This window comes from Pinus tabuliformis, chromosome 8 (genome assembly GCF_031772625.1).
Source record: "Pinus tabuliformis cultivar Carrire ecotype Pingquan chromosome 8, CPIR1, whole genome shotgun sequence".
NCBI classification, from domain to species: domain Eukaryota; kingdom Viridiplantae; phylum Streptophyta; class Pinopsida; order Pinales; family Pinaceae; genus Pinus; species Pinus tabuliformis.
Genome location: NC_142294.1, coordinates 1080745165 through 1080767414, shown reverse-complemented (window position 1 = coordinate 1080767414; position 22250 = coordinate 1080745165). Strand labels below are relative to the sequence as shown.

Genomic DNA, 22250 nt, shown 5'->3' with positions numbered 1-22250 from the left:
AGCATATGAAGTCTAGACCTTCTTTAGTGGTTAACACAGTTACCTTTAAGTCGTCAAAGCCACTCTCTCTACAGCACCAGAGGCATCGGGTGGTTAGAACCCTAGGGGAGGTATCGTTAATATAGCCCCATCTATCTTTCCCCGTGTTTCTCTCTCACAACCTACTCCAGAGACTAGCTTCAAAATAGTTGAGAGGAAGGATTCACTTAAGTAGGCATATAATTTAAAATAAACCAAGATTCTGCAACTCACTTAGATATTAAGAGTTGCATCTCATTTAGGATAGTGAAACATCCTAAGGCAATGATTGTTCATCTGATTAATTGGTAAATAATTTGTATAAAACAAGTATTTGACTCCATTAAGGCACTAATCTTTCAAGATAATCTAATCTAATCATTGAGCTTGCTATATTAACCAAGTTGCTAAGCCATTCCATTATGTCTCCTGAACTTGTCAGTTGCCAACGACTCTTGCATTAGGGACGAGCACCCATAACCTACTATAGGGAGATAGCTAGAACGGAGAGGGTGGAGATTAGAGTGACAGCCCCCACCCTGATCGTTGTCGCATCTTGCCTATACAATTTGAGCGACAACAAGTAGCAAAACAATCAGACTGACCAACTCCACTGATTTTGGTCCAAATCTAATAACATTGCTCCCTCCAAAGTTTGAAATGTTGTACATTTGAGCCAAGGCATTGCTTGGAGAGCTGGTGTACCCCAAAGACCACAAAACACTCCCAAGTTGGCATTGCACTTTCTTGGTGGACATTGCCCTATTTCTAAGTTGATTTGATGATGATGATGACTTGAGATCCCTCTCTACAAGATGGTATGCTTTCTAGATGATGATCATACCCTGGCCTTGTGACATTCGCTTTATATGGATTGGATTGACAATTTGGGCTTGGTTCATGATGACATCTTGTTAAGGTAGTCCTTGCTTGATGATTGGTCACCTTTTCATGAGGAGATGTGGTTTTTGGTCAGGAGCACCCGTTTTTACTCATCCATGGCATATTTTGAGTAGACATGCACTTTTACAAGACGATGTCACCCTTGGAGGCCTTTCAGCTCACACATGTGGGTTAAAAAGGCTTTTTTATGTTTATTCATTCAAATAGCTATTTTTTTTAGGTCGGCTTGTGACCTACTTAACTTGTAATCACATAGTTTATTATTTTAGGGATTTTAGCTAAGTTGTCGGATCCAGAATAGGGAGGGCCAAGATCCACAGATCTGATCCGAATCCGCCTGGATATGTGTAAAATACGGCTAGTCTATGAATCCAAATTTTAAGGAAACAGATTCTAGGTTGAGGAAACGGATCCCCAGTTAGGTAGCTGGATCCCGCAGATTTCAACTGAACATGAAAAACAAATTGGAATTTTCCCTTTAGGTTTTTGACTTGGTTAAAGTGTGGTCCCCTTTCTTGGACTATTCCACAACTTTGTCGGCAGTCTTGATTCATACAGCGACAGGACAAAGCAACATGAGGAACGTGAGGAACTCTGCTTGGATTATTCACCCCCGGGCCCTCTGCTTCATAGCGACAAAGCAAGTCATGAGGAACCCACAAGTTTGTTAGCAGTGGGCACAAGGTTGTCGGGTGGGCACAAAGCAACACACAGAAAGGAGCATAGGCACAAGGTTGTCGGGTGGGCACAAAGCAACACACAGAAAGGAGCACGACTCAGACCTGTTACAGGTAAAAGTAATTTTTATGTATTCTAGGTATTGTGTATTTTAATAGACCTGAGTAGAGTTTCCATTGAGTTGTTACAGATATTATGAGTTTTAGTCTTTAGATATCACAACTAAAATTTAAAAATCGGTTTAAGTATTCGTTTAGGGTCTGGGTAAAATTAAAATCACCTGGTAAAAATAAAAAAAAATCATTTAGATATCTGTGCGTTGTTAATGACTTATAAAATTATTTCTGAAATTTTAATGTATTTTAATTTTTATGTATTTTAATTGTGTATTTTAATTTTTAATTGTTTATTGACAATATATTATAATTTGAATTTTATATCCAGTAACCTATAGACCATTATCATTATGGAACCATCACATCATGAGTAGAGTGAAAGGGAAATCATCGAAACAGACCCAAAATCTCCTTTATGGCAATATGTAGAGATTATTGGAAAAAATCTCGAAGGTGGTTCATATAAATGGTAGTGCAATGAATGCCAAGATATCAAAAATGGCTCATAAACTAGAGTGAAGGCCCATCTGACTAGTCAAACTAACACAGGGGTGCAAGTATGCTGTTAAATTGGCAACTAGGGCCAAACTTCATGTGGGTCATCTTATTCATGGCTAATAATATTTTTATTAGATTCCTCTCGTCGAGAGGTGTAGGATTGATCTAAAGATCATTCGATTCCGATAAGTATTTATGGAGATATGAATTTATTTTGATTATGTAATTATTGGATTTCAGAGATCTGTGGTTTGTGCTTTTTGAATTTTTGACCGGAGAATCCACAGTAATGGAATTTTTACACCAACGTTTCGAATCCCAAATAGGATCCATCATCAGGGTTAACCCTGATGATGGATCCCATTTGGGATTCGAAACGTTTATGTAATTATTATCAAGCCGACCTACAACTCATGTAGGCTCAGAAGCCCAACAGTCGTATCTATTCAAACATCATCAGTTGTGTATAAATACAAGAGGACTTTTCCTCATTTTCACTCACTCATCTCATCACATCCCTCTCTCTCCTGCGCAGAAAAGAGGGTCTTCTCTACTGTGCAGAAAAGAGTGTCTCTCTCACACATGTGGAAGGAAGCTGCTAAAACTGAAGCTGCAACTGCAGATCCAAAGTTTGACCAACGTGGACCATCAAACCTCCTCTTTTGAACTGTGTTGTACGTTCATCTGAACCTCCTCTGAAGGCTGCAACTTTCGGTGGTGGAATCAAGCCGATCCGACGGTCGATTTGTAAGATATCGACTGCCCTAGTTTTGATGATGAAACCGCTAATGTTAATGCTACTGATATAAATTAGATTTATTGTACTATTTCTCTCTGCTAAATTATTGAAGATAAAATAAGATTTGATCAAAGGGTTTCCCCACACATTATGGGGTTTGTCCTTGGCTAGCCGCCACATCTTGTGTCTCTTGTCTTGGCTTGTTTTCTATCGATCGTTTAATGTTCTATTTGCACTTTACTTTATGTACATGTGATTGCTAATTTGTGGAATATAATAAGAAAAAGAAGTAAATTGTTATCAGCATAGAACATACCATAACTTAACATATGCACCAGGCCAAAAGATGCAAATGGCAAACCTGGTCAAAGTTTGAGTCCTGGAAAAATGAAATTCTATGCATCTTTGCAAGAAGTTCTTGATAGGAAGCTTACTAAGGGAAAACACCTTGTGCAAAGCTCTAGTTTTCCCTGTGCAAAGCTCTACAACTAGGTCTCCATTGCCATCTAGGCATGTTGCCACAACTAATAAAAGGCCTACTCTAGGCCCCCTTGAAGTAGCTTTCAATAATCAAAGTAGAGACATAGTTGATGAATGTAGCTCATTACATCTATACAAATGGGCTAACATTCAATTTGGTGTGTTCCCCTTATTGGCAACAAATTCTTAAGGCAGTTAATGAAGCGCCAAAAGTTTACAAAAGCCCTGGCATATGAAAAGGTCTGCACTACTTTGTTGGCATCAGAGAGACAATCCATGGATAGACAGTTACATGCAATCCGAGATACATGGGCAAAAACAGGGGTGTCCAAGATTTATAATGGATGGAGAGACCAAAGAAACCGCCCATTAATTAATGTTGTTGCAGTATGCCCCCAAGGGGCAATGTTTTTGAAGGTTGTTGATTGCAGTGGAATAGAGAAAAATGCATCTTTCATATCCACAATTCTTATTGATGCAATAGAAAGTGTGAGGCAACATAATGTTGTCCAAGTCATTACGAACAACGCACAGGTTTGTAAAGCTGCATGTTTGATTGTGGAGGGTCGATATGATCACATCTTTTGGACGCCATGTGCAGTACATTCATTGAACCTTATGCTTGCCAAGTTTGGTAAGATTGAATCGATTAATGAAATATATGTAGCAGCGAAAAAAATTGAAATGTTCATAACCAATCATTCAATGTCCCAAGCCATATATCGAGATTTTGCAAAGTTGGAGCTACTGAAGGTACTATTTTTTTAACCAATATTATTTGTATTGGAAATTTTTAATTTTAATTACAAATCTATATATGATTTCTCAATTGAGATTTGACTTTTTGAAACTTGTAGGTTGTTGAAACTCGTTTTGTCTCCCACACTCTTGTCATAAAGAGGCTTGTGGAGGTGAGATGAGCATTAAAAGCAATGGTCATTGACCCTTTTTAGGAATCATGGAGGACTTCAACTTCTGATAGAAGGCAAAAAATCAAGTCCATCATTCTTGATGATGCATAGTGGGGCAAGGTCCAATACCTTCTGCGGTTTCCTGAACCAATCTTGACCTTGATTAGGACATTTGACACATATACACCTTGCTTGGGGGAAGTTTATGAAAACATTGATAGTATGTTGGAGAGGATAAGGGAAATTATCAGGGCAAGTGAAAATGACCATTTTGAAACATTCTATTACGAAGTGAAAGACACAGTTGCAAAAAGGTGGAACAAAATGACCACACCATTACTGTTAAAATTGGCAACTAGGGCCAAACTCCATGTGGGTCATCTCATTTATGGCAACTGATATTTTTCTTGGATCCCTCTTATCAAGAGGTGTAGGATTGATCTAAAGATCATCCGATTCCGATAAGTATTCATGAAGATATTAACTTATTTGTGTTATGGGACAATTCGTCAAGGTTGGCCAACAACCAAATAACCCGCATGTGTGAAAAACGTTTTAGTGTAAAAGGAGGTGACTTGATAGTCATTTGGACACACACTTCACTCTTGATTTCTCTCCAATTGTTTTGGGTTTTAGTTGAAGAGAAATCTAAAAGGAGGAAGCCCCAGACGCAGGAGGAAAGGAGCCTAAGCATGAAGTCTAAACGCAGTCCTAGCTGAGCCCTAGTTCATGACAGCCCTACGCATGACCTAGATCTAGGACGCAGCCATGTTGGGAAAAAGAGATGCCCTAATCCTCTACGTTATCAAGGAAGACATCCCTCATCTAATACGCAGGTCTATCCTGCCCTAGGCACAGGTCTATGATGCCCTAGCTGAAGCCCGAGTTGTTGCAAGTGCATTGGATGTGTTTTGAGGTCTGTTCACACTTGCAGGGAGGCCGAGTTAGGAAAGGATAATTGCGGACTGTTTGAGGGTAGAAAGAGGTAAGGTATGACTGTTTTGGAGGGCTGTTAGGGTGCCGCAAAGATCTATGGTAGGTCGCAGGCCTAGCCACTCCAAAATAGGGTTGTGTGTAGACTTGAGAGGCTACCATATGCCCAAAACAGCAGCATATGGAGGCAGCACTTTACCTTGACTAGGTCGCAGTCATTTGGAGGTTGTTTGTGTGGGTTGATAAGGATTGTTGCAGCATGCACATGCCCTAACCAGGAACAGGAGTATTGCAGCAACGATTCTTGTATGTGTTGGATCCTAGATGAGGATCAGATTTGGATCGTGTTAAGGAGGCCTATGGAAGTCCATGAGATGAGGGCAGATCTCATGATTAGATGCCCTAGACTAGTGACAGTTTCCACAGTGATTGGGCAGCAAACTTGGAGTAAGAGTTTGTCATGTATTGGGTCAAAGTGTTGACTATTGCATGGATCATAATCTATCTTGTTGTTGGGCTAGGCCATAGGCCATAGCCAGCAGCTAAGGTTGTATGGTAGCATGATTAAAGCAGTGTGGCAGCATGACAGAAGTAATGGTGCAGCATGGTGTAGATCAATGTTGCTGGACATGGTGCAGCATTGGTATAGCAATGGGACAGCAATGGTACATGATCCAGTACAGTGATGGGTACAGTCACGATTAGTGAAGCATGATGAAATGCAGCGTAATGATGATGGGTGCAGCATGGTGCAGCACAGTGAGGTGCAGCATGATGATGAGGTGCAGCAAAATGATAGGTGCAACATGGTGATGGAGTCACCTTGGAGAATCAGTTGAAGCAACATGTCTTCAACTGAGTTCAGCTACCTCATGTATCATCTTCTTAGAGATGATCTATGCTCTTATTTAGATAAGTCAAAGTGTTGACTTCTATTGTATATGTACTATCTCTCTCTCTCTCTGTTGAACTATTGAAGAACATATAAGAAGAATTGATCAAGGGTTTCCCCACATTGGGGTTTGTCCCTGGCTAGCGCCACATCTTATGTCCTCTTGTCTTGGCTTGTCTTCTACGATTTATGTTTATGTTCTATCTGCAATTTACTATTATGCTGATGTGATTGCTAATCTGGAAAAGATATTGAGCTAACTGTGAAAATTGAAATAAATTGCTCTAAGCATAGAACATACCTAAAATTAACAATTACACATTTTGGCCTATGCATTGCACCCCAAATATTATCATTATAAAATTGTCTTTACCTGGTAGAATAGAACCAAACAAGAATTCTGAAGTGATAAAAAGATACAAGACAACTTTGAAGAAAATTTATAGAGATGTGGGAGTTGCAATGGAAGTACGCCAAGAATTTGGAGGATTTGTACAATCTACTGATGGCTTTTTAGATCCAGTAGTTATGGATGATCGAGGGCATCTTGATCCTATTACTTGGTGGGGCTTCCATGGTGGGGATAGCATTCATCTCTCAACTCTAGCCACCAGGTTGCTATCACAAGTTGCTAGTTCCTCATCAGCTGAAGGAATTGAAGTACATATGGCTTCATCCATTTAATGAAGCGAAGCAAGCTAGGAGCGGCAAAGGCTGAGGATCTTGTGTATGTTTGTTCCAACCTCCCTCTTCTATCACATGTTGAACCAGAGTATAAAAAAGGTCTGAGCAGGATGTGGGATATGGAGACTGAGATCTCTGACTTGAACCTAACACTGAATGCCAAGACTCACCCTCAACCTACTTGAAGATATTGTTCCACCACCAGTCCAACCTACTGATGCAACTTCCTACATTCCAGGATCCCCATCATCTATTCATGATGTAGAGTTTCAATATGAAGAAGACAATGTAGATCCAGTTGAGGATTTGTAGTTAAACCTACTGCACATTATGATATTAATAGAGTGATCATGGATGAGACGCTCATTTTTGTACTTACTATTATCATTTATGATATTATCCTTTTTGTATGAGGGAGGATGCATCATTTTAGTGTTTCAATCTTCATATTTATAATATATCTAATGGTTTCAGTTTTAAATTTTGTGATTTATAAATGGATTTGATTTTTGAGCTCTAAAAGTGTTTTTCAAAATTTAGAAAATATTATTATATTTTTTTGTACTTAATGTATCCTTGTCATATCCGGATCCTGGATTTTCAAAAAACTAGCGAATCTGGATCTATATCCATATCCACATCCGAATCCTGGTAACTTAGGCTTTTAGTCAATTATTGGACTAAATCGACATTAACGCCCTAATATAAATAGAGGGAAGTCGATTTTGTGATGGACCATTGTAACACAGTCACTCATACATTTGGAGAGTGCGCACTAGTTGTCTCTTTTCTCTTAGTCACTATGGAGTATTAATTGAGTGAATAGTCTTGGGGGTAATATTGTGATTAGAAGGAATTTTCTCCTAGATGATAATGTGATTGTATGGTGATTTTGTGCAAGTTTATTGTAAGTATCTTCTTCCATCTTGTATTTGTTGTAGAATTAGGGTTTCACTGAAATTTTCACCAAGTGTGTTGAATCTTTTATGGCTCTAACATCTCCTTTTGCAAGATTATCATCAAGTTTCCATCAAGGAACCTTAATATAGCTTCCTTTCCTTTTTATCTCCAATTGATTGAAAGTTGTTAAGGTTTTTGGTGAAGAGAAACCTCATTGTAGCCTTTTCTCTCTTATAACTCTATTTCCATTGGTCCTCTTCCATAGACCTCACCTTTGACTCCATTAGCCCCATTATTAAGAAATGCAATAGTCCACTAATGTGCCAGTCATCTTAAAAATAAAATTTAAAAACCCTAAATTTAATTTTTTTATGTTTTCTTGGGTAAATTAGGGTCAAGTTACAGCAAAATATACATTTAATAGCGTAAAATACCTTGGACATTATAGTCCAAATGATAAGCTTTGTGTGTACTAAATTGGAAAAGCATAAATATCAATTTTCATGCATTGGCCATAAATTAAGGTTGATGTCTAGGGTTTTGTTGTTGTTTTAAGTATTTTTAGCCATTGAATTTGTTGTAATCTATTTCCTTGTTTATCCATTAAATAGTCTTTTGTTTCCACTTGTTTATTATAAGTTTTAGGCTGTTAAATTGAGACTTCTGTGATCCATAACAGTTGTAAGAAGAGCTTCGGCGTAAATCACATATAGAAAGAGATCTTTGTCGACGCGTTTCGAGCCAGCAAGTGTGGCTCATCGTCAGGACAAGTTGAAGAAACAGATCCAGCGTTGCAAGTTAAATAGTCTGAGCAGGGCCTCCAACAGCTATCTAGATCAACGGCTAGATTTGACCAAGGGACAGTCAAAAAGTCAAATTGATTATTTAGAGGAAGATAGTTAATGACCATACCTATAAATATATAGAAGAAATGATATTAGAAGGGGGTTACATTATTAATTTAATAATTAAAAAAAAATATTAAATGGGAAATAGTTATAATGGAGACCTAACATTTATATACCTAAGGTAAATGTAAGTTGATAGTTAAATAAAATAAAAAATAAAAATAAGCAAATAATAATAATAAATATTCGTTAGTAGATAAATAAATAGATTAAAGAAATAATAAAAACATAAATAAAAATGAAAATAATATATATTCGTTAATATATAAATTGTAAAATAACACTATATAAAAGTTAGTTACGAAAAATTAGATAGAAATAACAATAATAATATAATTAAATAAATTAAGATATAAAATAATATAAATTAGTTATGAAAGAAATAGTAAAATATATATTCGTTAATAACTATATAAAATAATAACAATATATAAAGGCTAGTTACGAAAAAAAAAAAAATTAATTGATTAAAAAAAATAATAATAATAATAATAAAAAAAAATAATAATAATAATAAATGACAAAAAAAAAAAAAAAAAAAAATAAATAAAATATATATATATAAATACTAATAATAAAACTAAGTAAATATATATTTGTTAATAATATAAGTACCAATATCAAACAGGGAAAAGGGGGGGGATGACTCAAAAAATAATAAGCAAATAAATAATATTGATATTATTAATATATTTTCATTAATAGATAAATACATAAAAATATACATAAAAATCATATAAAATAGATAAAAAATAAAAATAATAATGAGTAAATAAAAAACTGTTAAGATTATGAATACCAATATCAACTCGGTAAAGGCGGGAAAGGAACGATACAACTTAGAAGGAGAAGGACCGGAAAGAGTCCAGAGCAAGAAGGATAAACCAAAGGAGACAGGAAGGCTCCAGGGGAACGACGAAAGCGAAAAAGATGAAGGGGGGGGGGGGCGAACTAAGATGAAAGGGCAGGGATCCAACACCTACTGATCTTCCAGCCGTCATCTCTATTGAGATTGTTAGGTCTTCTTTCAATCTCAATAGCTTCCCTGAGTTTACGATGATGGAACTGGGCAACCTTGGCAACAACCTTAGCCTCCTCAATACAAACATGATGCTTGGTCTTCACCACATGCTCTACTAACGCTGAAGACTTGGTTCTCCCATGTCTTAGGTCAGCTGCATGTTCGTTGATCCTCTGACGGATGGAGCGCCCCGTTTCCCCGATGTAGGGGGTCCCACAAGAGCAAGGGATCAAGTAGACACCCTTCATGTCCTTGGGGTTAACGGGATCTTTCACAGATCGGAGGGAATTACGAATCGTGTGGAGGGGTCTAAAAGAAGAGGGAATATCATACCTCTTAAGGATCCGAGCAATCTTGTCCGTGGTTCCTTGGACATAGGGAAGGTGGACCCCTATTCGGCGTTCCTTAGGTTCTTTTTTAATAGCTGCATTCCTAGATGCTTTAAGGAAAGCCTTCTGACCTAGGCGTCTACTATATCCATTCTCCACAAAGACATCAAGGAGATGGGATCTCTCCTTATCAAAGCTCTCATTATCAGAAATCCTGAGGGCTCGAGTAGCGAGGGTGTTAAGGACACCTATCTTCTGAGCAGGGAAATGATGGGAATCGGCATGCAGATACTGCTCAGTATGCGTTTTCTTCCGGAACACAGAGTGGGAGAGATAGCCGTCCTTATTCCTCGAAATAAGAATATCTAGGAAAGGGAGGCAACCATCGACCTCTTTCTCCATGGTGAACTTAATGGCAGAGGACTGACCGTTGAGGTGATTGAAGAAGCGATCAAGCTCCTCTTGGCCATGGGACCAGATGACATTAGTGTCATCTACATACCTTTTCCAAAGCTTGGGAAGGAGACGAGCCGAGGCTAAAGCTTTGGCTTCGAAATCTTCCATAAAAAGATTCGCAACAATCGGGGAAAGGGGGGAGCCCATGGCAACACCACAAGTCTGCTCAAAGAATTCACCCTCAAAACAGAAGAAAGTGGAAGTGAGACAGATCTCAACCAGATGCGCGGTATGAGGATCTGTTAGGCGATAGATCACTTCCAAGGCCTCCTTTATAGGGATGCAAGTATAAAGAGAGACCACATCAAAGTTGACGAGAATGTCCTTAGGGTCCAGCCTAATATCCTTAAGCTCCTTAATGAAGGAAGCAGAGTCTTTAACAAAGGACTCAGTGCGGCCGACAAGGGGCTTAAGTTTAAGGGCAAGGAATTTAGCAAGAAGGTAAGTTGGACCACCAATGGTGTTGACGATAGGCCTCAGAGGGGCCCCCTCCTTGTGGATCTTAGGTAACCCATAGATCCTGGGAGTAATGGGACTGCTCTCAATGAGCTTGTGGCCCAGGGAACTCACTGAGTTACTAGACTTGATGGCAAGAGCTACGGTCCTCGAAATCTTCTTCAGAGGGTTCTTGGGTAGTTTTTTATAACTGCCACTATTGTGAAGATGATCTAACATCTTCTTACGGTAATCATCCTTGTTGAGGATGACCGTAGCCCCTCCTTTGTCAGCCTTCAGAACGACAATATCTTCGTTCTGATTTAAGGATTTCAGGGCAGAGAATTCCTCATTGCTGAGGTTCTTCCGAGGGGGCTTAGCATTACGGAGGACGACAGCACAATCCTGCCTAATAGTGTCCTTGATATTCTCAGGAAGATAGTTTTAGGCTATTTTGTTTAATGTTGTTGTAAATTTTGCATGTGGTAAATAGTGTTGTTAGAAACCCTAATCTATAAACAGCAATTGATAATTTAAAGGTACCATGTGTTTGAGAACCTATTTGAGACTCTCCAAGACTTATTAAGCCCTCCAGATTTAGCCATACGGTCCTTTGAACTCTTTACGTTAGAATTACATCTCATCCCACCTAAAGCCTTATTTATTGAACATTATCATTGTGTGATTTTATTAGCAGAACCCTTAAAGGGTATTTAGCCTAAGAGTACTTGGGTTATCGAATATCTAGCCTTACTTATTGAACATTATCATTGTGTGATTTTATTAGCAGAACCCTTAAAGGGTATTTAGCCTAAGAGTACTTGGGTTATCTAATATCTAAGATCTGTTGGGGAAGCCTCCTTATCGGGATAATATCCAACCATAGAACAGCAAAGGAACAATTGCTAAGGTGACAGTGGTGACTGATCTCATTGTTGCCCTTAAGCTAGAATCCTTAGTGCGACTTTGCACTGAGGTGCTAGATTTTGCGGTAACAATTCTCAACTGTCCAAAATTGTGTAACTGCAGATTTGATTTTTAGCATGCATTGTCATATTGATTTGGTAATTTCTAGCATTTGTTCTTCATGTTGACTTGACATAAGATAGGTCTAGAGTTGTCAAATGATTTAGCATACATCTAGAAGATAAATCATAAGAGAGCAGATTTGCTGCTATAAATCTTTTGTAAATAAAGATATTTCAGATCTGGCATATGCTTGAAACAGTGCCCCAAGGACTGAACTTGTTGGCATATGTTTGGTAACTTTTCTCTTGGGGTGCATTACAGGATCATAAAATTATAAAATACAAGTTATTACACAATACATGGTAAATACATGTTATTATGCAATACAAGATCATCAAATTGAGGAAGATTCTCCCTTCTCTTGTTGCCTTGTCTCATACATGTGTGCTCTGGAAACCAAGAATGAAATACTAATGAAATATAAAGATGACACAATGAAAATAGTGAACAAAGATATGGGACAAGGAAAAAATGTAGGACAGAGGGAAGCAAGGTGGATAACAAAAGAAATACAGAGGGAAAACAGTAAACACGGATATAGAAAACTCACAAAGAAAAAATAGGCAGACGGTGAAGAATGTCAATGGTAGATGAAGATACTTTTATATATAATTTTCTATGTTTTCCTTGTAGAACAATGGTAGGATGTGTAGCAAAAGATTTGAATTTTCGAGATTAGGTTAATTGCGGAGGATAAGCTGAGGAAGAGATGAGGACTCTGCAGCTGGCGCAGAACCAGCCCTAGGCCCGTAGGGCCGAGACTAGGGCCCAGATTTGATGGACGATGTGCAGGTTCTGGCGGTCGACCACGTCCGGTTGTCAGTCTGGAGGGTATCGGCAAGTGGAGGTTATCCAAGGAGTGTACAGACACCTGGAGGGTATCACAGCTGAAACGTGAAGATTGTTTTACTGCAAGGGGAAATCGGTTTACGGTCCGTGACTTTGCAGCTCCCGACAGCCCGACAGCGATCGCTAGCCCGGAAGTAACCATGGTTATCGCGGATGAGGGAATCGATCTCAACCCTTCCATGGAGGATATCCTCTCCGTTTGGGGAAAAGACCCAACTCCCCAGAATGTGGAACACTATTTCGGTTCGGTGAAAGGTATTGCCACCCGTCCGTTCTGTTCGGAGCCTGAGAGACAGATCCAAATACCCTCCTCTTCGCTTAAGGGCCGCTGTGAAACGGCAAATGTGAATCAGGAAGAAAAACTCCCTTTCTCGCCCCAAAGCTCGAGCCAGAAGATCTCGCAGTCAATAGCTCCCTTCGACGGTATCGGGGCCCTTGGGTCTACAGGCCCGGTGCTTTCGGGTGGATTGGAAGACATAGTTATCCTAGGGTCGAAGCTAGGGCAAAGCCCGGACGGGAAGACGCGAAGCTCAGCTCCCATTACTAGGGTTTCTCTTGCAGCAAGTAGGATCTGTGCAAAAGAGGCAGGAGGGCCGGATCAGCGTCGTGAGGAGTCACAGAACCCAAGGGGGGACGAATGGCGGCAAATTCAGGGGTCTCAGGTAACAAATCAGTCTCACCTTGACTCCCACATTCATATTCCTATCTCGTCTCAGGAGCATTGCAACATCTCTCCCCCGCTCGGCCCTAGCGCCCACAGAGGGCATCAGGTGAATGAAGCCCTAGGCACCTTACCCAATGGTCCAAATCCCCCAGAAGGGCAAAGGAAAAAACAGAGAGTGATAAAATCCCAAGGGGTCGAAAGAAACCTGGTGTTGGGGATGGATGTCACTGTTGAAGAAGCCTTGGAGGTTGCTGAATGTACCCTGGTCGGTAGAGCAAGAGGGAGGTTTTTCTCTTCGGAATTCATCAAGTCCTGGGGGAAGCAGAACTGGCAATCAGATCTTATCAGTGATTTTAGGGTTTTAACTCTGGCAAAAGGCTGGTTCTCGGTCCGGTTTGATTCTAAAGAGGCTGCGGATTGGGTCAAGCAGAGAAACTGGTCTATTGGGCACATTCCGGTGCTATTCAAAAATTGGAGCCCCTTGTTTGATGCAGATCATGAAAGGGTTGAGGCCTTTCCGGTATGGGTTAGGGCGCCGGGATTGCCATCGTTTCTTTGGGCTGACTCAGTGTTTAAATCGATTGGAAATAGATTGGGCACCTATCTGGAGACTGATAAGTCTTACTTGGAAACAAACAACAGAGCCATGGCGCGAATCCTTGTTAACCTTAACCCCAATGGAGGTCTGGCAGAAAAAATCATTCTTCAATACAGGGAATATGTGTTTGAACAGATTCTGGACTATGAGTACTTGCCGTTCCGATGCCACCGATGCCACGAATATGGGCATCTAGCCAAAGAATGCCCCTTGGGTAGACGGAGGAGGAGGTTCCACCGAACGGATCTGAGCTATCGGCGCTCTCAGCACCAAAGCCCCAAAGATCCATCTGTAATACAGGAGGAGGAATTAATGGATATGGATCCTCTTCAGGGACGCCATGTTCAGGAAGCTGTCATTCAGGAAAGGCCGAAGGAGATGATGGAAGCCGGAGAGCAACCAGCAGAAGTTTCGAAGCTTGCGGTCGAGGAGCTACCTAGTCCAGCCTCAAGCCCTGCCGCGGACCAAAAGGGTACGAATTTGAATTCATCCCTCTCCACTCTAAATGCAATTAGTGATGCTGTCCTGATTGATCGTTCTGTGTTTGATCCGCTCATCAATTCTGCACCTTTTGAATCTACTGTCAAAAACTCAAACACAATTGAGGGTCCCCTGGAAACATGTATTGAAAATTGCATTGAAACTCTATCGGCTGCCATTCCTTCCCTGGATTTGAATCGTGATGGGTGTTGCCTTGACCCCGCCTCCCAGAGCCAGCTCCCTCAATGCCCTTATAACCTTCGCTCGCTGGGATCAAAACCAGGCCCGATGCCTTCTATGGGGGGCATCGATCCTTCCCCTTCCCTGTGCCAGCCCGGGAAAAAAAGGGGAAGGAAGTCAAAACTCTCTGCAGCCAAGGTCCAGGCCATTTTTGATGTGGCAGATGGGAAGCAGCAATCTATCACAGGGGCACTTAGAGCAGTGCAAAGCCCCGGGCCTGTTCTAAAATGATAATATCCTCTTGGAATTGCAGGGGTTTAGCCAGTAAACCCAAAAAACTGGCTCTGAGGGAGTTAGTCTTGAATTCAAAAGCTGATGTGATACTCCTTCAGGAGACCTTGGGGAAAGGGGAGGACGTTGTATCAATGCTCAAAGGACTGCTACCAGGCTGGGCTTTCTCAGCTCTGGATGCTGAGGGCCACTCCGGTGGCTTGGCGGTAGGGATCAGAGAAGGCAGAATCAAGGTTCGGAATCAATGGGGAATGAAGCAGGTGATGGGGATTGAGTGTCAATCTACGGAGTTTGATTTCCCGTTTACTATTATTAACATTTACGGGCCATGTCAGGGTAGGATCCCCTTCTGGAATAGATTGATGGAAAGCTCGCTCGTGAAAAATAATTTTGTGGTGATGGGAGGAGATCTAAATTTCTCTTTAGGAAGAGCTGAGACTTGGGGGCCAAATGCTAGAGAGGATCCGCAGTCGGAGTTCTTTATGAATCTCTTAGCCTCCAACAATCTTATAGAAGCAAATCTTATCAAACTGAAACCTACCTGGCGGAATAAAAGAGTAGGGGAAGCTAGGGTGGCTAAGCGATTAGACCGCTTCTTAATCAATGAGGATTTGGCTGCAGCTATCCCTCTTTTCAGGCAATGGGTAGAGGAAGGAGGCCCCTCGGATCACTTTCCGATTTTCATTGAGCTCTCCAAAGGTCCCTCAAAGCCTCCTGCTCCCTTCAAATTCAACGCATCCTGGCTTCAAGAAGAATCCTTCAACAAGTTGTTCAATGAAACTTGGATTCACCCGGTCAGAGGATCACAAGAGCAGAAAGGTTTTTTATTTATGGAAAACCTCAAAAGATTGAAAAAGGCAACAATCTCTTGGGCAAAGGACAGGAAACAAAATCAGGATGAGGCTTTGTCCAGGATTACCGAGGAACTCCAAAGGCTTGAAAGTATAGAGGCGGACAGCTATGCGACCCTAGAATCTAAGGAGAAAATTGTAGGACTGGAGAAGGTCAAGAATCAAATTCTGCTGGCTAAGGAGGAAGAATGGCGCCTTAAAAGCAGAGCTATATGGCTCAAAGGCGGGGATGAAAATACAAGCTTTTTTCACAACTATGCAAAAGGAAGGAAGAGCGCAAATACCATCTGGAGTCTAAAAATTGAAGATGGTAGGGAAGCCAAGACTTTCGAAGCTCTCTCAGCCCTTGGAGTAAATCATTTCCAATCCCTCTTCAAAGACCCTGGTGAGATCACCATTGCAGAAGTCATCCAAACAGCGCAGTGTTTCCACAGGTATGTGGAGGAGGAAGAAGCGGACCAGCTAATGAATCCTGTCACCAAGGAGGAGGTGGAAAGTGTTATAAAGTCTATGGCAAAAGAGAAAAGTCCTGGCCCGGATGGTTGGTCAGTAGAACTTTTCCTACATTTTTTTGAGCAGATAGGGGAAGAAATCACAGAAGTTGTAGAGGAGTCTAGATTGAAGGGAGAAATATACAGCCCTTTCAATACAACTTTCATCGCTCTCATCCCCAAAAAGGAAGCTCCAGAATCCTTTGAAGACTTCAGACCTATATCTTTATGCAATAGCATTTACAAGATAATCGCAAAAATTATTGCCCTTAGGATCAAACCAATTCTATCAAGGCATATCTCTCCTGAACAATTCAGGTTCTTGGACAGAAGACAAATCCATGAGGCAATCGGGGTGGCTCAGGAGGTCCTTCACAGTGTTAAGTTGAAAAATAAGAAGGGAGCAGTGATTAAAATTGATCTCTCAAAGGCCTATGACAGGATAAACTGGTCATACATTCGTATGCTCCTTACGCACCTTGGCTTCAAAGTGGACTTCATCAGATGGATCATGGGGTGCATAACAGATGTTAGCTATGCTATTCTCATCAACGGTGCGGCCACCTCGTTTTTCAAAGGACAGAGAGGGCTGAGGCAAGGTTGCCCTCTTTCTCCCCTGCTTTTCCTTCTAGTGGCAGAAGGCCTGAGCCAGTTGATCCATAAAAGCAAAAGGGAAGGTAAGATAATTGGTATTGAGGCAGCAATAAACTTGTTCATATCTCACCTACTTTTTGTAGATGATATCTTGATTTTTTCAAATGGATCCCTCAATGAACTGAAGGAGCTAAAATCCATTTGTGACCTCTTTATGAAAGCTACCGGTATGCAGATCAATCCCAGGAAATCACAAATCATTGAAGAAGGTCTAAGCAGACCTGAAAGGGAGCAGTTCAGATCTTTCTTTCCATATGAAGTAAGCTCCATGGGCGCTCCATTTAAATACTTGGGGTTCTGGTTGAAGCCAAACGATTACAAGAAGGAGGATTGGTCCTGGCTAATCGCTAAGATTGAAGCTAGAATTAGTCACTGGAGTTTCAAATGGCTATCCAGAGCAGGGAGGTTGACCTTAATAAAATCCGTGCTTCTAGCCATCCCAGTGTACTGGGCAGCCCTAACATGGGTCCCAAAAGGAGTACTGGAGAAAATTAGGAGAATATGCAGCAGATTTCTATGGGCAGGGACTAAGGAATCCTCGGTACTCCCTTGGGTCGCATGGGAGAAAGTGGCTAGGCCAAAGGAGTGGGGTGGCTGGGGGATTAAAAGTCTCCCAGATTTCAGATTTTCATTAGAGGCTAAATCAGGTTGGCGTCTTATAAAGATGGAAAATCTATGGACAAGGACGGTAAAAAGAAAATACATTGATCCAGCCCCCCTGGAAGACTGGATCAGGGATCCTTCTAAGACCCAAAAGAATGTTTCTGCAATCTGGAAAGCCACCTTGGAGTCTTTTAAGGTGATTGAACAAGGTTTAGCTTGGAAGATCGGGAACGGTGAAAAGGTAAAGATTGGGAAGGACCCCTGGGTCGGATGCAATGGCAACTATGCCCTCTCCCCCGAACTGATTCTGCAGTTGGAAGGGAAGAATCTACGTTTCCTCAGCCAAGTAGAGAAACCGGGTTTCTCTTCCATATGGGGGCAAGCATGGAAGAATGGAGAAGAGTTGGAACTGGAGCAAAGATGGTGGAATGAATGGAATGTTTTCACTCAGGAACTCCTCAGGTCAAATGTAAGGTTGAGCGACAAGCAAGACGAGCTCCTATGGGCCCATGCAGAAACAGGGGAATATGCCCCAAAGCATGGGTATAATCTCCTTATGTCAAGGAAAGGATGGGGAGATCCGGAGTGGTGGGCGAAGCAGCTGTGGAAACTCAAGTGCCCTCCAAAATCAAAAATCCTCTTTTGGTGCATCTTAAGGGGAAAAATCCCAACTTGGGATAATCTGCATTCCAGATTCATGCACGGGCCCGGAAGATGTACCTTATGCAAAGCAGAAGCAGAATCTGTTAACCACCTTTTTCTCAAATGCCCAGAATCTCTAAAGGTATGGTGTGAGATTGGAAACATCCTGAACAAAAAGCTAGTCTGGGAAGGCATCAACATTCAAGAAGCCTGGCAGAAGTGGTGGAATGAGCATGCGACCGGGAATCTTCGAAACCTGCCCCTCGTCATTAGCTGGGGGATATGGATAGCTAGGAACAGGAGCATCTTTCAAGATAAAGAAACTCCTGTAGCTCTCACTGCCATTCAGGGAGCAGCCATCTATTCAAGCCTTCCTGAACCTAAGGATTCTTCTTCCCAAAGAATAGCCCCTGAGTTACAGATCTTAGAAGGAATCCCTTGGGCTTTCTTCGATGGAGCTTCACAAAACAACTTAGCAGGAGCAGGACTTATCATTCACTTATCCCCATCTCACTCCCTGAAAGCTTCTGTGGGGCTAGGAACAGGCTCGAATAATTATGCAGAATTGAACGCCCTAAAACTCCTCCTTTGCTGGCTCATCCACAGGCACACCCTCACTATTCAAATCTTTGGGGATTCTCAAAACGTGATCAAATGGGTTAATGGTCTCAGTACTTGCAGAAATCAGGCTTTAAAACAAATTTTGGGGGAAGTTCAAAGACTGAAATCAATGTTTAATAGTTTTTCTATCTGTCACATTTTCAGGGAAAGAAATGCCATGGCAGATCAGCTATCTAAAGATGGTCTTCAACAGGATTTGGGCAGCTGGAAAATAGAAGAAGATGAACAAGGCCACATCAGAAGATCGGACCAGCCTCCTTACCTCCATCCTCTCTGATATATTTGGCAGGAATCTCTGTTTATATTTGCTTATTTTCAATATTTTTGTACTGCTTTAAACATTACAGCTAAAACAATGCGGCCATATTATCTTTTCATGTACAGCGATGGGTTGTTTTCCTCACTCCTGAGGAGACCCGAATTTTGTATGGTTTTTTTGTTTCTACATCATGAACAATACATAGTTGCAGCTATGTGTTTTGGCTTTTAAAAGCCACTGGACAGCACACACCAGGAAGAGTGACAGCACCTGAAGGGAGCTGCCTACAGACTTAAAGGCAGAAATTTTTGAAACTCAGTTTTGACAGAGCTCAGTTTGAGCAGTGATGCCACGGCATATGCAATGTAAACTTTTTATATTCTTAATAAAAAGTTTCATTTTTTCCTTTGGAAAAAAGGATGTGTAGCAAAAAGAGAGAAAGAGAAGAAAATAATGCATTAATGAGAAACAACGGCTTTGATAGTTCATGGAATTCATTCATTATTTGTAAGCTCAAGGAAGTGGCTCTAATATTGTCGTGGTTACAGCCATGACAATTTTGGGGCTAGTGAAAAAGATTGAGGTTTGCACCTTGAATTTTTTCACTTTGCATGCCTAATTGATATGGGGTTAAGAGATCTATATTAGTATATTATTAATAACTATAAATAAAGTCAAGCTGGAAAATGTGTTTTTGCCTAATTCTTGCAATTTTCTTATTAGCTTTTCCATGAGGACATGCAGAGATCTAGAAGAAGCGGGACATAAATCCTTATTCCCTCACTTCAATGAAAATGTGAGCACCATTCTACTCTAGAGAAATTATGGTGTGAGCAATTCTGATAATAGTTCGCTGACGGTGACTCTTACACACTAAATGCTTACGTCTCGATTTAATGTTTATAAAAAGTGACTGTTGGAATCCTTTATGAGCCTTCAGCACATAGTGCATTTATCTACACGGTATTATTATGCACATAGTGCATTTGTGTGTGTGGTATTATTATGCGTCTTTTACGCTTGTCTGCAATTGCATAGATATGAGGTGCTGCTGTAGGCGGATCGGCAATGTGTGGTTCGCTAGTGGGGAACACAAGGGATAGGGTGGGTGCATCACCTCAAGGGAGGTCTCATATTCCAAATCTGGTGTGCTGCTTGGGGCTGGGACCTAAATTACCTTTCCCTTTACCCTTTATAAACGATGGGTTTGGATGTAATTATCTTTCCTTGGTGTGGTGATCGTATGGAGATGCTGCTACTATCAGTATGGATTAACAGTTTGAACCACTCATTACATTTCCTTTCTGTTGATTACTATGAAACAGGAGAGCACTAAATATTCACATCATTTTCTCGCAAAGTTTGCAGGCAACAAACAAGAAGCAGTAGCAAAATACAGTATGTATAATTAACCACAATATTCGCACACGTAGCAACACACAGCACAGCTCTAATCAAGTTTTGAGAATGCATAGACAGACGGGCTAAGCCCCAGAAGGGGCCCGATCAATCACATTCCCACATTCAAATAATCAATTACCACTAGGGGGTGGAGGGGCAAAGAAAGCAAAATTAGGGCGTATTTGGGACTAAATGATAACATTTCAGTAGTAATAATTATGGTGTTTCGTTTAAACACATATAATTGGCAGAATCTGGGTGAAGCATAAGCGTTTGTCTGCTTATCAAAAATGAACTAAATTGAAATGCGTAATTAATTCATTGAAGGATGAAGAAGTGAATTGAACTGACCGGAAAGAATGAGGGTGTGAGCACCACCACAGGCAATTGAGCGAGGCTGATGGTCTTGGAGGGATCTGCAGATGGTGGGCTCCCATTTGGACATGGGTGAACACAACCCCAATCGCCCAAAGTCCCCGTTTCCCCACAAGGCTGCCCACTTCTTCTTTTCACAATCCCAAGGAGAAGAAGAAGAAAAATCGGGGATGGAAGAGGTGCTGCTGCTCCATCCCCTGAGAGAGCTCACAGTTATGGCTCTCCCGATTCCGGTCAGAAGCTTCGAAACCATAGGACCACAGCTTCCCCTGCTGCCCATTCTCCCTCCCAGCTTGCACAACAACATAACTGCGTAGTATGACTTCGTAAATAAACAGAAAGTCATTACATGGTTATGAAACTTCCAGAGGAAAGCAATTTAGAGAGTCAATGACTCTGGCACCGATTGCCACAAACAAAATCGTGGCACCTTAGCGTCCACGCATGAAGCAACGAGCATTTACCCGGGCACTTATTATTTTTTATTTAATCACAGAAGCTCGTGGGGGCACAACACAAAAGTTGAACAAACAAGCACGAGAGATGAGAGGAGTGCACTAGACGAAGAGACGTAGAACAAGAAGAGAGAAAAGGAAGTGCATGACGATAGGCACCGAAAATGTGGGAATTCCAAAGAGTTTGTATGTTGTTAAAAAGAAGGGCATGACGAGAGAGGCTAGATGCGTTAGTGGAGGATGGTATGACGTGAAAAGGTGGTCATGAGGAGAGAGGCTAGCCAATGGAGTAGGACCAATCAAATGGCATACCAAAGATCATTGTATGTGAAAAGAAGGGCATGAAGAGAGAAGTTAGGCTACGTTATGAGTTGAAAAGGTGGTCATGTGGTTAGTGAGTGGAAGGGGACTAAACTAATTTAATGCTGAGAAGTTAGGCTACGTTATGAGTTGAAAAGGTGGTCATGTGGTTAGTGAGTGGAAGGGGACTAAACTAATCAAATGCATTAAATTTTGAGGAAATGGTTAATATAGAAGTTATTTAAATTAAAATATCTATAATAAAACGAAATTTAGATTAAAGTTTGAAGGTGATAAAGTTATAAGAATTTTGAAGTAAATGTGTTTCGTATAGAATTAAGTGAGCTTAATTTTAGAATAGATGTTAGGGTTTGTTTCTCTTTGTTTTTTCCTCTTTTTATTTGTTATTTTGAGTAATGTAGAGAATATAGTTAGTGTATTTTATAGTAGTATAAAATTTATATAAAGTGAACAAAATTATTAAATATTATAAAATGATAGACATAATTATAAGTATTAAAAATCTAAAGGGATAGTTTGATTAGTTCAAGTTTTTTTGGTTTAAGTGTAATGTCCAAAGAAGTTGTGGATCCATACCCATAGTGA

At 40.8% G+C, this 22250-nt stretch overlaps 1 protein-coding gene across 3 annotated transcripts in view; it reads right to left on the bottom strand.

The window, feature by feature from the left end:
* Positions 1 to 21436, bottom strand: part of RUG1 (Regulator of chromosome condensation (RCC1) family protein) — a 509474-nt gene extending 488038 nt beyond the window's left edge. The window contains exon 1 of one of the 3 annotated variants that reach the window (XM_089373312.1): positions 20866 to 21436. In XM_089373312.1, coding sequence (XP_089229438.1) covers positions 20866 to 21235 — 370 coding nt within the window. In that variant the 5' untranslated portion in view covers positions 21236 to 21436. The remainder of the gene's footprint in view (positions 1 to 20865) is intronic. The other 2 variants (XM_089373313.1, XM_089373314.1) reach the window with 2 other exon arrangements.
* Between the last annotated feature and the right edge of the window lie 814 nt (positions 21437 to 22250).